General features: G+C 37.3%; 2 protein-coding genes across 13 annotated transcripts in view; one reads left to right on the plus strand and one right to left on the minus strand.

Moving 5' to 3' along the window:
- slc25a26 (solute carrier family 25 member 26) overlaps positions 1–15,687 on the plus strand; it is a 298,023-nt gene that overhangs the window by 194,773 nt on the left and 87,563 nt on the right. For 4 of the 10 annotated variants that reach the window (XM_043708292.1, XM_043708301.1, XM_043708302.1 and 1 more), the window contains one exon: positions 2,607–2,801. The exons of 1 other annotated variant lie outside the window; for it this stretch is intronic. In XM_043708292.1, coding sequence (XP_043564227.1) covers positions 2,607–2,703 — 97 coding nt within the window. In that variant the 3' untranslated portion in view covers positions 2,704–2,801. 5 more of the 10 variants (XR_006314323.1, XM_043708296.1, XM_043708298.1 and 2 more) reach the window with 5 other exon arrangements.
- lrig1 (leucine-rich repeats and immunoglobulin-like domains 1) overlaps positions 2,768–15,687 on the minus strand; it is a 121,600-nt gene continuing 108,680 nt past the window's right edge. For 2 of the 3 annotated variants that reach the window (XM_043708291.1, XM_043708289.1), the window contains 7 exons: positions 14,065–14,385; positions 12,241–12,522; positions 9,228–9,665; positions 6,698–6,844; positions 4,788–4,925; positions 4,253–4,522; positions 2,768–4,086 (listed from right to left, as the gene is read on the minus strand). In XM_043708291.1, the coding sequence (XP_043564226.1) occupies positions 3,890–4,086; positions 4,253–4,522; positions 4,788–4,925; positions 6,698–6,844; positions 9,228–9,665; positions 12,241–12,522; positions 14,065–14,385 (1,793 nt within the window). In that variant the 3' untranslated portion in view covers positions 2,768–3,889. The remainder of the gene's footprint in view (positions 4,087–4,252; positions 4,523–4,787; positions 4,926–6,697; positions 6,845–9,227; positions 9,666–12,240; positions 12,523–14,064; positions 14,386–15,687) is intronic. The other variant, XM_043708290.1, reaches the window with a different exon arrangement.

Below are 15,687 nucleotides of genomic sequence, written 5' to 3' on the forward strand. Positions count from 1 at the left end.
AGTACATGCCTGGTACAAATTGCTGTGCTTTATCCTTTATAATTACAGTAATCTGCTGAATCTCTTGTCTAGTAAAACCCTAAACTGTTTCCATCTGTCAGCTGTGAATTTTTAGAAAACCAAAATAGCTGGAAAAATAAGCTGCTGACTCTTAAATAAGTTCAAAAACAATGTTTCTGGTATGTTTATTGAATAAACATTGTGGCTGAGAAGCTGGGGTATCCTGTCAGGAGTTTTCACCTCCTGATTTTCTAGAGCTTGTCCACCCATCTTACAAGGCACAAGTTATGTGAGTGATAGAATATCCTCCATTTGCTTGAATAAGTGTATCTGCAACAAGATGTAAGCTTGACAATATCCAAGACATATTATTACCTTACCCACCACCTTAACTATTTTGTGGCATCATTGTGTACCATCTACAAGATGCATCACAGCAACTGCCAAAGCTCTTTCAAAGAAAGAAGGCAGGCAGCAGCCTCAAGGGAACAACAACACCTCAGTCACATCAATCTGAGTTGAATATATATCCTCTGTCATCAATAGGTTAAAATTCTGGAACACCCTACCTAACCACTGTAGAAGTCTCTTGATAGACTGCAGCTCTCAATGTTCTTTGATAGAAAGCAAGCAAAGGCCATTCCTAGTGTAGCCTTATAAGTAAGAACAGCTTTAATTTAGTAAATGGTCTGAAGGTACATTTCAAAACAATATTTGACACCAAACTACATGACATTCAATGATCAAAAGTTTGTTCAGAGATACAGGTTTTAAGAAGGATCTTAAGGATGGTAGGTCAATATGAATAATGGTTGAGAGAGAACTCAAGCTTTCGTAGCAGAAATCATCGCTGCCAGTGGTGGAGCAAATAAACTAGGGAAGAGGCCAGAATTGGAGGAGCATAGAGATTTTAAGCTGATCTAAGAGTAGAGGACTTTGTAGAGATAATGAGGAATGAGGTCACACAGGATTTATAAATATGGATGTGAATTTTAAAATTCAATAGGGACCTAGACGTACAGGGCTACTGAGGGAACAGCACGAGTTTTTTTTTAAAAAGTAGATATTTTAAGATCTCAAGTTGATGAAGCGGATAGCCAGAAGAATATTAGAACAGTCAAGTCTAGAGAGAACAGGGGCATGAAGAAGGATTTCAACAGAGGCTAAGGCATGCGCAGATTCAGGGAGATGTTAGAGATAAAAATAGACACCTTGGTGATGGCATAACACCACAAGTGCCAGTGCAAGGAATGGAGTATTTGGTTAGTGAACAGAGTTTGTAATATAGACTAAAGAAAATGGCTTCAGTTTTTCAGTTTTTAGCTGCCGCAAATTTCTACACAGCTAAATGTCAGACAGTATAAACATTTAGAGGCACTGGAGGGCTTGAGAGCGGCAGAGCTGCTACCTCAACCAGGTGGCCTAGGTCCAAATCCAATCCACTCGTGGTGTGTATATGAGATTCAACTGCTATTTTTGTACATTGGTAGTGACCTTACCTCTGAGCAAGAAGGTTCAAGTCCCATCTGTTCCAGAGATGTGTGATTGGGATCAACATGTGGGATCTGACTTGAACTCAGAGGATGTTGCTAAGGAGTTACATAGCGATAAGAAATAGGAGAAGGCCATAGGTAAGTGTAATGAGGCTCCATCACAGTTTTATGAGTCAACTTATTTGAGTGGCATAGCCGTGACAGCTTGCACCTTGATTCCTCCTCCTGCAGTGCAACCATTGCACCCTGATGAAAATTCCAAACTTATTAACAGATCAATTGGCAAATTGGGCAGGTTACCAAGCACTCCCTTCCCCATTCCTAACCAAAATTGCCAACAGCAATCCTGCACAACAGCCCATTAGTATTCATTTCTATAGTCACCTGCTTCCACACCTACCTCTGAATGGGCATAAAATCTTGCTAATGGTTGAAAACAAGAGGATGGTGCCTTTCAACTCTGAAAGCTGTGTAGGTGCAGGAATCATCAGCATAATCAATTAGATGCCTTGTTACTAAACACAGCAAACTTTGTGGCCCATTTACTGAGTATGCCTTTGTAAACAACCCCAGTACCTGAACAGGTCCTTTGTGGACTTACTTCATGGTATGAAGTCCATTCAGGAGAATATGTTGTAACACTGATATAGATGGATGGAGACCTTATTTTCCTGAGAACAGGTATGAATTAGGCCAATTAATGCGTTTCTTTTTAACCTTCTTTGCTCAAGTTCAACTAACACTACACATTTAACAGTAGGGAAGGCTGGAAATTCAAGCCTCAAAAACAAGACTGAATTCAGTTCTAAAATTATGCATGTGCCTTGCTTTTGTTGAGAATAAATTAATAATGTATGCCTGGGCTAATAGTATACCATGATAAGCTGCTTGATTGTATATGATTACTGCTAACCAGGACAATGTTGACCAACGTGATAGCAAACATGATTGAAAAAATATAAGAAGCTTATAAATAAACTTAATGTTGCAGCATGAGATACAGAAAACATGAAAATAGAATTAAACTTATCCAAAATAGCTTTTTTTGGATTATTAACAGAAGCAGAAAAAGTTGGACATTATAGTTTGAATATATTTTTCTTTATTTTCCAGTTTGTTTTCAGGAATTGTCCCCAGAGTAACATGGATCAGTTTTGGTGGTTTTATCTTTCTAGGAACTTATGATAAAATGCACAAGTTGCTTCTATGATCACTATCAAGATTGGAGATTTAATAAGAGAACTGCACTGAAGTCGATTTTGTATTATAAATGATTTTTATTAGACATCTTTGTTAGACACTTCTATATTTTACATTTTCTGTAACAATGTATATTTTACCAAATTGTATAAATAAATACTTGTGCAGAGAAGTAACACTTCCTTCCTCTCTTTGCCTCTATTGAGCAGCTTTGCTGTGTCCTTTCTGGCAATGTTTAATAGTCACACAATTGTACTTATTATGTGTTTGAGGCAGATTCAGCATAGAGAATATTTACTAGAAGGGTGACATTATTTCAACAGAACTTTAATTCCAAGATCTTTGTTCTTTTACATTTGTTTCCAATTTTAGCAGTTGATTAGTCTTTTTTTTAAACTGTGATCTCCAAGGAGCAAAATTTGCGAATAGAGATGACAGCATTGTGTTAACCAAATATTGTTTGCTATTTTTCTAATAATGCAGTTTTTCAAAATCAACTAACAAGATCTCTTTTCCAAGTGATCTGGACACTGTACATATTTTCAATTTCTCCAGTGTCCCATTGGCTGATAAAGTCCTATATTTCACAGTCACAGAATTCCAACTTATACCATTACAACTATGAGTGACTTTTCTATCATTTCTGTACCAAACTACAAAGAAAATGACACTGGAGAAATGTAATGTCTTTAAGACCCTCATCAAACAATGTAAGCATTTCCTTACAAAATCCTTTTTGTCATGTCCAGTATGGTAATTATATTCAGTGTAAGGGTAAATGTGTTTATAAGTATTCATTATGACCCTTTTCTATAAGGCACCAGTAGGCTTTGCAAAATTTAAGAACAGCAACCAACATAACTGAGAAATAGCTTCAAAATTCTAGAAAGTTATTCATGCACTAAATAGGTTTAAAATATCTTCTGTAAAAGATACATATGGAAACACATATACAAACATAGAAAAGCAAAACATTCCTTTATGTACATTATGCCCTGCATTTACATGCTTTAAATGCAAGTCAATTGTTGAGCTACTAATACTTCCCAAGGAAGCTTAAAAATAAACAAAGAACGCTCAAATAGGATTGTTCCCATACAAGCTCTGTCCTGCCATGACTCTTCATTGTAGATGAGGTAGTAACAAAAAATGTTTTCAGTGCACAGGCATAAGTTTGTATTCAATTTACTTGTTCTTCAGACCAAGTTGTAAGATTGTGATAACTGTCCATTCAGTAGTAAAGACTGTTTGATGTCACCTTCTGCATCACAGCACAGTACAGACTGAGGTTTCTCACACAAAGGTACCGATTGATGGCTTGAGGTCTCCAACAATGGAAGTTGTACAGGCTTATGATGTTCCTGACAAAATTGCACAGGTTTGGAAGACAGACCTAAAATAAATATATTTGATATAAGTTTAAGAACTGTAAATATCTTTGGTCTGTTTTTCTATTAGATTTAGAATAGTCAGAGTACAACTGCTTGCACTCTTATTCATTACTCTTTGAATTTATTGTGCAGTGACTTATTAATTAATAATTAAAGGCCAAACATTACCTTTTGTGTCAGCAATCTTTGCAGGTGTTACATTTTGTACCTGTGACACCATCCTGTCATGATTGCTAGGATACACAAGCCCTTGTCTCTCCCTTATACCACTGGATGTTCCGTTGCATAAATAACAATTCAAAATGCCTTCGTCTGTTCCATTCCATTCTGTACCATGATTTTCATCCACATGATCCACACATTTATTTGGATTTGACCATTCATGTTCCTTGGAGGAAATGTTGGTAGTACCAAACTGATCTGGAACACCAAAATAACCTATAAACATGGAGAAATTCTCAGGCATTGGACAAAACAAATACATTGCTCGAACTTGTAATTTGTGTGCAAATATTCCAGTGCATTTTATGCACTCTACAGCTCCTCAATGGCTCTATTCAACTACTAATTTTAATTGTAAATTGGAATCTGAAATGATCTTCAAATGAATTGTTTTTGCATCTTTTCAAAGCAGATAAAAATAAAATGTTAGGAAATAAATATTTTATAATTAGATGGATTTTGGTTTGTAAAATTCACGTACCTGTTTTTTCTGACCCCAGTCTTCCTCCTGCTACATGTTTACATCCATCATTTACATTACAACCAAAACAATTTGTTTGACTGCAGTGATTATGGGATGCCACTTCTACACAGCTTACAGCATTAGACTGACACATACCTGTAATTAAGAACAGTTTAGAGCTCCATAACGTGACATGGGCTGTTCTATAAAAGTATGCTCATTAATACATCTAGGTATTCCACTATTTAGTCTCCACTTATAATTGTTACAGAATGAGGAAGATCATTCTATGTCTAAATATAGACCAAATGTCAATGAATAGTGAGCAAGACCTCAGCTGAGGACCCAGGATGCCTATATTTCATCTTGTATCCTGCTAAATGTGTGGACCTCAGTTTACAGGAATATCACAACTCCTTTCTGCAATATTGAATATAAAACAGCAAACCAGGTCAGTCCTTTGTGGAACTTAGTTTCAAGATTAACTTGATAGAATTTGGAGGAAAAGCATCCCTTCAATCAGGTCCTATAAGACTACAGAAAGAAGTATGCTATTCAATGAGATCATGGCTGATCTGAATCCTCAACTTCATTTTCCTGCTTCTTCCCCTGCCATAACCCTGGATTCCCTTACTGCTTGAAGATCTATCTTGAATATATGGTAAAGAGTTCCATAGATGATGTCAAGCAATATATCCAGGATTTTATTTTGAAAAATGCTCTATTTGCTATTATTGAAAAGTACCTCCAAGTTTGCAGATAGCACAAAGATGGACAGGAGGATGAACTGTAGGGGCATGATACTTTACTGCGATATAGACTATTTGAGTGAGTGGCAAATGCATGGCAGATGAGGTAGTAGAATGTGGATACATGGGCAGCTCAGTGACTCTGTGGTTAGCACTGCTGCCTCACAGTACCAGGGACCAGTGTTCAATTTCAGTTTGCGGTGACTGAGTAGCGTTGCACATTCTCCCTCATTCTGTCCGGGTGTTGCTCCATCTTGTGCAGGTTTGGTGGATTGGCCGTGCTAAATTGCCCACAAGTATCCATGAACGTCAGGCTAGCCATGGGAATTGCAGAGATAGGGTGTTGGAGTGGGTCTAGGTGGGATGCTCTTCAGAGGGTTGGTGTGGACTTGGTCCGAATGGACTGCTTCCATAGTGTAGGGATTCTGTGAAATGTGAGGTTGTCCACTTAGGGCAAAAACGTGAAGGCAGATTCTGTGACTGCTGATAGATTAGAAAAAGGGGAGTTGTAACAAAACCTGGATGTCTTGTACACTAGTCACAAAGTATGCAGGGAGTGGCAAATGGTATGTTGGCCTGTATAGCTAGAGGATGACAGTACAGGAGGAGTGACATCATATTGCACTTGTACAGGGCCTTGGTAAAACCACAACCACAACCACTGTGTGGTCTGGTCAGGGAAAGAGTGCAACAAAAGTTGCAGATCAGATGCCTGAGATGGCAGACCTGATCAATGAAGAGAAACTGAATTGGTTAGGCCTATATCCACTAGAATTTAGAAGAATGAGGGGAACTATCACAGAAACCTATAAAATTCTTATAGGATTACATGTGGTAAAATGTAGGAAGAGAATGTTCCTGATAATTGGGGAGCCCAGAACCAGGAGACATAGTCTAAAAGATAAGTACACTGTCCAGGACATGGAGAAATTTATTCACTGAGAAATTGGTGAGCCTGGGGAATTCTGTGCCACAGAGTGATTGCAGCAAAATACTGAATGTTTTCAAGGAAGAGTTCGATCTTGTTCTTTGGGCAAGAGGAATCAAGAGACTGGGGAGCAAGAGGGCACAGGGTATGGAGATCAGCCACGATCATGTTGAATAGTACAGTAGGCTCAGAGCCGAGTAACATCTTATTTATAATATACTCATTAGAAACATGATTTTAAAAAGCCATACCATTGCTCTCCATACGTCCATTAGAAAGTGTTGCTGCTAATTGCAAATTGCTACTGTCATCTATCTTGACACATGTTTCCTGATGCTCAGACAATGTCCCTTGGGAAGAGAGGTAACTTGGTACATCAGGTGGCACGATGGTTTCATCTATAATATATGCATGTTCCAAGGTAAACACAGGTGAGAAGTAAGCCAGTCACATTTTCCTTACAGCAGAATTATAATAGAGGATTAACCATCTCTAATTTCAAACACAATTCAATTCACTCAATATGAAAATCTTTGACGGATTTTAATTCACTAACTACTTACTAAGTATAAACTTGCTTTCACATGCAAATTGCCCAGCTTAGTTATTTAATCTTCAGAAATATCTTGACGTCATGCCAATATTTCAAAGTTGTACAATTTAAAATTACTCACAAGGGCATGGAATTAAGTGTGTGTACCACCTGGATTAAGGGTTCAAACAAAGCTATACTATAGTAGATTGAGAATTTACAATTAATTTTAAACAAAGATCTAGAAATTTAATAAAAACCAGTAACTGTGACCTAAAAGTGACTTCAGTCCCCCACCAGCTTGGTGGATTCTTAACTTTCCTCTAAAGTAAGTAGACAAGCTAAGGAAGTATGGTCTTCCAGAACAAGGAATTAACCCCAGTGTTGCAAACTGGCACATTCCAAAGTCCAGGGCTATGTCCTGAAGGACACACTGGGGCAGCTAAGTTAAATGTGAGGGGGGTCCATTCAATTATCAGACTATCCCGCTGCCTCAAATGTAAATATAATCCCAAGAGAGAAAATGCTGGAAAATCTTAGCAGGTCTGGCAGCATCTGTAAGGAGAGAAAAGAGTTGATGTTTCGAGTCTAACTGATCCTTTGTCAAAGCTAAAAAAAAGGGAAAAACAGGAAGGTATTTATACTAGGCTGAGAGAAGGGGAGTCATGGCTCCTGGTCCACAGTTTCATTTCATCCTTTGTATTATTTGACACCTTATACACAAGCACTATGTAAATATAATCTTGTAAAGATAAGAAACACATTGGGTTTGTTTATTTGTGTCTTCATATGCTACTGTACAGAATTGAATTACTTTAGTGACTATGTATGGTGATGAAATGTCTGAAAATGAACCTTCCAGCTCAGCAAGCAAACCTACATCCAGAACCTCAACCTGAATCTTCTCAAAACTCACCAGGAATAAAAGGCTCTGTACCACTTGGTTGAGAAATCCATAACCAAGAGGCATAGATTATATAATAAGAGGAATGTGTTTTCAAAGAAATTCAAAAGGTATTTTCTTCACCCCTGAAGTGATGGGGATCTGAAACACTCAGTATTTCTGGTTCTCTACTTGGATAGGCACTTGAAGAATTGTCATTATGGACTATGAGTCAGAAAGCAGGATTGGGCTGGGTGGCTACTTGATGGGCTGCCTCTTGTCATGAAAACTTCTATGTTTCATAAATCTTACTTAAAAACTGCTAAGTAAAATTATAAACTAAGCTTTCATTTCAAAATCAACAGGTTAGTAGTTATCTTTTTCTCATCTAATTGTTCTAATTATGGAAAAAGAATAGTCAATTAATAGAAGCACCACTTAACATAGTGATATCACAGCTGAAACAGTTTTGATGCAATATGATACCTTTACTGTCACGCACAATATTTTGCATAGTTTAGTTGGAATGAATTTTAATGGTGAAGGAGGACAACAGGATTACATCACTCCTTTCGCAACCCTCGGATCTATGAAAAGGTGTTTTACAATTTAAATGTAATCACTGGTATAAAGTAGGATACCTAAAGCAATTTGCACACAGCATGCTTCCAGACACATGCTATCACGATAAGATAACCAATGTTAGTGCTAAACATTGGCCAGCACACTAGAAATTACGTCTCATCTGATAATTATACACTGTCTTGGATCTCTGTGTTCAAATCTCTGGGGAAAAAAAAAGTATCTTGAACCCAAGACCTTCTAACTCAAAGACAACACACTGACAAATTAGTTTCTTCCCACGATTGTCAGCTGTGACTCAAAGTTCATGTCACATTGCTGTCTACAAATTACAGATCACTGAAGATAACTATTTGAATTTATGGAATGCATAGATGGAACAACGGTATGATATATTGGTTGGTGTATTCCCCAATTAAAATAGATAGCACTTTTCTGTTCCGAATAAATAAGGTTTATGAACAATGTCTTTTAAAAAGGACAAGGCCATGCTAAAGTACTAAATATCACAAAAAAACTTCAGGATTAAAATTTTCCAATTTAAACAAAATTAACTACAAGGAAGAAGCACATTTCCAGTGACTTAAAACACTAAAATCAAATACACTGGCAAGAGGATCACAGATGAAATGCAAAATACATGACATTTAATCATAATTTAGGTGCACCAGTAGCAAAAGAACTACTCATTCTTCAATCAAAATGATTGTGCTTAAGAGCAACTTGCTGCATTGAGTATCTTAGACACTGATGGTATTATATAATAAATCCTTTGTTTTCCTACCTGTATTGGTAACACTGTATTCTTCACTCTTCTTCCTGGTCTGATAGATGATGCATACCCAAACCAGTGAAGTTATTACAATACTGCAAACCACAGCAATGACGACAATACCAACAGTCATAGTTCCATCTTTTTTGCTTTGTCCCACAACACACCTTGATGATGGTAAAACGCTGAGATGGCTATGAGCTCGCTCAGTGCCGAGGGTGTTAGACATCTCACATGTGTATTTACCCTCATCATCCAATACCACATTTCGTATGATGAGCAGCTGATTTCCAGATGTGAAATGATGTCTCTTTGTAACCACCAGAGGTTCATCACCTTTTAACCAAGTTATCCGTGGAGATGGGCTTCCTGATGCCATGCATTGCAGAGCTATAGTTTCGCCAATCACTGCAGTTTGGTCTTCAAGGGCATAAACCAGTGATGGGGTTTCTAGGAATACAAAATGAACAAGTTAATTGGTGAAATTCTTTCATCTTCAATTTTAAGGGACACATATTTTAATTTATGAAGTCAGTGGGTGTGAGAATAAAATTTATTGAAATGCATCAAATGTCTAACTAGGGCATAAATGTCATTATAACCTCAATTTACCTAAAAGTGCTTTTAGATTCATCTGAATAGGTGGGAAGAGAAGCCTGAAATGGTCAATTTCTTTATTAGCTGCACTGCTAGCTAAAATAAATACGAATGGGCATGTTTTGCAGAAATTCTTTTGTGAAGAGCAGAAAGAAGCTATCCATATAAAGTAGTTACCAAGAAATTCTTGTGAAAATGTGTAGCTTACTACCAGAGAATGGTTCAAATGATAGTGAAATTGTATTTGAAAAACTATAAGGAAGAAAGGAATAGAGAGTTACAATGATAGATTTAGGTGAGGAAAGAAAGCTCCAAGCTTGAATGAAACATTAAATGTTAAACTGGGCAGAAAAGGGCGATTTCGGTGTTATATATGCTATGAAATCTTCGATTCATTTCCCCCGATTTCTCGGCCTCCATTTCTGAGAATTGGCTACCACTCTACATTACTATAGGACAACTCACAGTACCAAGGACCTGGATTTGATTCCTCCCTCAGGTGACTGTTTCTGTGAAGTTTGCATGTTCTCTGTGTCTGTGCAGGTTTCCTCCAGGTGCTGTGGTTTCAGTCCAAAAATGAGCAGGTTGGTGGATTGGCCTTACTTAAGTAGCCCTGTAGACTCTAGGGCTGTGCAGACTAGGTGAATTAGCTATGGTAAGTAGGGTCAAGTCTGGGTGTGATGCTTTTCAGAAGTTTGGTGGGCCAAATAGCGCCTTTTTGCACTGTAGAGATTCTAACGATTGAGAATAAGCCCTGGTTTCTCATTCAGCTATCAAGACAACACTCTCGCACACAGAACTTTATAAAACCAACTGATGAAAAAGCAGCGCTCTGAAAGCTAGTGCTTCCAAATAAACCTGTTTGACTATAACATGGTGTTGTGTGATTTTTAACTTTGGATTTGGAGGTGCCGGTGTTGGACTGGGGTATACATTCTCCCAGGTTTTGTCCAATTTGAACAATGGAACTTTTCAGACTAAATTTTATTCAATGAAGGGTTGTTTACCTCCAAAATGTCAGTCTACATTCACTTTATTTCATACACTACTGTTCTCAGTATTTCTCCACCTCCCTCCTCCTAACCACAATATGGTTTTCCTGTCATTCATTTGTGATAATCTGGTTCCCTCTCTAACATGGGCGGTTATTTTCATTATGTTCCTTTAATGACATCTTAAATACCTTATAGAAATCAAAGCACAGCATGCCAACATGCTTCTCTTTAAAGGCATAACATGTACTTAGGATAAAGAACTCCAATTCCTTTTTACAAATCAATGCTGATTCTTCCCAATTATTTTATTCAAGTTTTTTAAAAATAAAAACAACCTCCTTAAGAATTGGTAAATCTTCCCCATGACTGACAAACAAATTGATCCACAGCATCCCATTTTCTGCCTCACACTGTTCTTGAATAAAAGTTGCATTTGCTACTTCCAGTCTGATGGAATCTCTCCAGAGTCTAGGGAATTTTATAAAATTACCATCAACATATTTACTACCTACTTAGCCACCTCTTAAGACCCTAGAATGTAGTTTATCAGAACTCAGGGAACTTGTCAGCCTGCATGTCCATCATCAGTACCATTTCCTTGGTGATTGCAATTCCACTAAATTCCTCTCTTCTTCCTGATTTACATTTATTTATGGTAATTATTTATCCTCTGAAATGAAAACAGATAAAATATTTGTTCATTAATATCTACTATTAACACACATTCTCTGGAGGGACATTCTCTATTCACTTTATTTACTTTTTAAAGAGATGTATTTACATCTTTAGCTAGCTTCCCTCATACTAATTTAGTTCTCCGGATTAATCTTGCCATTAATTAGATTCTGTCCACTCATCTATTACTCATCTTTGCACAACCATGTGCTTTTAACTTATGTTTGACACTTTGATCAAATACATTGGTGGGTCCTCCTTTTAGAAATTTTATTTATGCTAAGAATACAATGTGAAACACCTCCACGCATTCAATAAACAAGTGTGATCTTGAATTGTTAAAGAAGAGACAGAATATGAAATAGACTCGTTACAGGACACAGGCAAGATACCAATATCAACTCAAACAGTTCCGAGAACAATAGATGCAAAATTGTAAATCTCCCTGAAAATTTAAAAAGGAAAAATCTAACCAAGAAGTATTTCAATTAGTGTTTCTTCTTACAAATATTAGGTGAGAACTTTAAAAAGAAACAGTTTGTTTGCTTTTCCCTGTGCATTTGGCACAATTGACATCTATCAATTCATACAAAGATTATATTATCAAGTTAGAGTGATATGAGATTTAGAACAGTAAAACAATCTCACGTGGCCATTTACTAACTTAAAAGTGATAGTGTTTAAATGCTTACTCCTACTTACTAATTGTACTATGTAGCAGTAACCCTAAATAAAACATAAATGCTGAATCCACTTACCCAACACCATGAGTGAGGCATTGGCCAAAATGGCCCCAGCAATATTTTGAGCTGTACAAGTGTAAATTCCCATGTCTTCAATTTTGACATCCACGATAAAGAAAACATCATCTTCCGGCATCACGTGCATTCGCCTTTCTCGAGCTGCAGGAAAATCTGTGCCGCCATCCTTCTGCCATGCAATTTGTGGAGTCGGATGACCGGTGGCAGCACATTCAAGACGAGCATTGGCTCCTGTTCGAATCGTAATATCTCTTGGGGTCTTAACAAATGACGGTAACACTGTAAACATAAAATGTTCAAGCTTGTTCAAAACATTGCTGATTAAACAAGTTGAAGACGAATTATGAATTTCAATTTTTGTGGGTTTATTTCCTTACAACCCAGGAGGAGAAAATTGAGGTAGAGGTGTCAGATTTTCAGTTATCATTAAGCAAACAAATATCACAAAAAGGTCACTACGTTTGGAATTTTATTGCACTGCTAGCGCAGCATTTGAACTGTAAGTTTTCCCTACACTAGGATCTTGTCAGTTGTCTGCAAGTTGAAGATAAAAAATACTTTTTTAAAAAAAAGTCCTTCCTGGGAGCTTAGTAAATAAAGTTACAATTGCATGGGTTTGTGGGTAATACCCTAGCAAGGACAGGAAATTGGTTATCGTGCAAAAAGCAGACAGTATGAATGAACTGCTTATTCTCAGACTGACAGGACGTGACAGTTTGAGAACCACAAGAATCAGTGCTTGGGCACCTCTCTATATCAGTGTTTTGGAGTTCAGGCAAATTTGCAGATTGTACAAAGATTGATAAGAATTTGAATTGCGAGGAGGATGCAAAGGGAATTTAAACAGACTAAAGTGGGCAAGACCATGGCAGATATAATAGGATATGGATAAATGAATTTTATTCACTTTGATAGGAGGAACAAAGGTGCAGAGTTATTGTGAGAGTTGGTAAGTGTTGGTTACCAAAGGGATCTAGGTGTCTTTGGTCACAAGTCACTGAAAATTAGCTTGCAAGTGCAGGAAGCTATTTGGAGAACAAGTGACATTAACCTTTATCACAACAGGATTTAAGTACAAGAACAGAGAAGTCTTGCTTCAAGTGTTCAGTACACTGGTGAGACTGCACCTGGAGTATTTTGTATAATTCTGGTCTCCTTTTCCAGAAAGGATATACTGGACATAAGGTAGTGCAGTGGAGGCTCACAAATAGTTTTCTGGGAATGACAGAACTATACTATGAGGAAGGATTGAAGAGACTGGGCCTGATTCTCTGGAGCTTCTTAGAAAGGATATGGGATCATCTTAGAAACTTAATTTTTTTTTGAAGATACAGAAAGAATATTTGCGGGGGTGGGGGGGGGGGGGAAGACACTTCTCTGGTTGTGTGGTTTGAGGCCAGAGAATACAATTCTCAGTAATGACAAGCCTTTTAAGATTAAGATGAGGAGGAACAACTTCACTCGGATCTTTGGGCAAATCTTTGATATTCTCTAAGGAGGCTGCAAAAACTCAGTCATTAAGTTTGTTCAAGACATTGATAGATTTCTAATTATTGATGACATTAAGGGGTAGGGAGGTAGATCAGAAATATGGCATTGAGGTAAATGATCAGCAAAGATCTGGAATAATAGCAGAGCAGGCTCAAAGAGGTGAATGGCCTTCTCCTGTTCCTATATGAAAACAAACATCTGCAAGATTTATGGAGCCAGTTATTCTTCTGTATTTGGCATTATTAACTTGAACTTGCATGTTTAGCAACAACTGACGTAAAAATTAGTAGAATTGTGAACTTATCAGGTGCTTATCCTACTTATACTCACCATTTACTGTAAGCTTAGCTTTATTGGAGTAGGTCGAGCCAAAGTTGTTAGTTATAATACACTGATATCTTCCCTCATCTGAAAATTTCACTTTTCTTAAAAGAAGACTGGTTGTGTATTCCACTACTTCACCATTCTTTGCCTGCACATGTGCAAAGTTCTCAATCTCAGCATTGTGAAGAATTTCATGATCTTTCTTCCAGGCAAATATCATCGGAAAGTTGCTACTGCTTGCTGCAGAACAAGTGAAACGTATATCTTTGCCAAGCATAGCCATGGTTGTCTCAGGTTGAACTATGATCTGAGGCTTTGGAAAGTCATCTGAATAGTTAAATAGGAAACATATGTTTCAATTTAAAGAAACAATGTGTATGGCTTTGGATTGGCAAGACACTGTTGCAGAAATAAAACAAATAGTGATAAAATCAGCACATAATGAAGTGAATATAAGGGGTATAACCAAAATGGCCAAAAATGTACGATTTCAAATTTCAAGTGGGAAAGGATTCACATTAAGCTAGCAGAATCAACAAGGACAATTTTAAATAAATTTGCATAGTAAAATATTTTGTTTTTGTCCTCCTTAGACTTAACAAATGACAAAAAATGACTTCTCAATATTCAAACACTTGGTATCATCAAATCAGATGATAAAGAAGACGAGATAATGAAACTCAGTAACATTGTAAAATTCAATACCATTGCTGCAAAATCTGCAGTGAACAGTTGTTTTCAATTTGGAATTCTTTATACCATTTCAAGTCATATGCAAAGTCAGTGAATATCACAACGAACATTTTCTCAAAGTCTTGAGCCATCCTCTTTATTCTGGATCAGTAGTGCTGGAAGAGCACAGTAATTCAGGCAGCATCCGAAAAGCTTCGAAATCGACGTTTCGGGCAAAAGCCCTTCATCAGGAATAAAGGCAGACAGCCTGAAGCGTGGAGAGATAAGCTAGAGGAGGGTGGGGGTGGGGATAGAGTAGCATAGAGTACAATAGGTCAGTCTTATCTCTCCACGCTTCAGGCTCACTGCCTTTATTCCTGATGAAGGACTTTTGCCCGAAACGTCGATTTCGAAGCTTTTCGGATGCTGCCTGAATTGCTGTGCTCTTCCAGCACCACTGATCCAGAATCTGGTTTCCAGCATCTGCAGTCATTGTTTTTACCATCCTCTTTATGCCCATTTCAAAAGTAAGAGGATACTTTGGTATAGTGCATCAAATCAATATGCAATAGCCAGAACTCAGCTTCTGCCAGCTTCTTCGAGACAGCAAATTTTCAATAACAATTGCATCAAGTGGGTATTAAAGATAAGCAATTTTCTACTAGGCCTGACCATTCCAGAAGTTTTACCTACAAAAACCACATTCTTCTCTGTAACCAATTCTATATCACTATTTGAAGAGCACTTACATCAGGTCAATCTTGGAGAAGAACTGCATTTTATATAATTTCAATCAAATTATATAATGATTCATGCAACATACCTTTATATTTCATTAGCAAACGGACTACTGAAGCTAAATGAACCAACTAAATAGGTGAGTCATGTGATTCAAGAACAGCTAAAATTAGACTAAATATTAAGACAAAGACAACTTCAGCAGAAATATGCCCCACA

The sequence above is a fragment of the Chiloscyllium plagiosum genome, chromosome 18 (genome assembly GCF_004010195.1).
Source record: "Chiloscyllium plagiosum isolate BGI_BamShark_2017 chromosome 18, ASM401019v2, whole genome shotgun sequence".
In the NCBI taxonomy this organism is placed as follows: Eukaryota; Metazoa; Chordata; class Chondrichthyes; order Orectolobiformes; family Hemiscylliidae; genus Chiloscyllium; species Chiloscyllium plagiosum.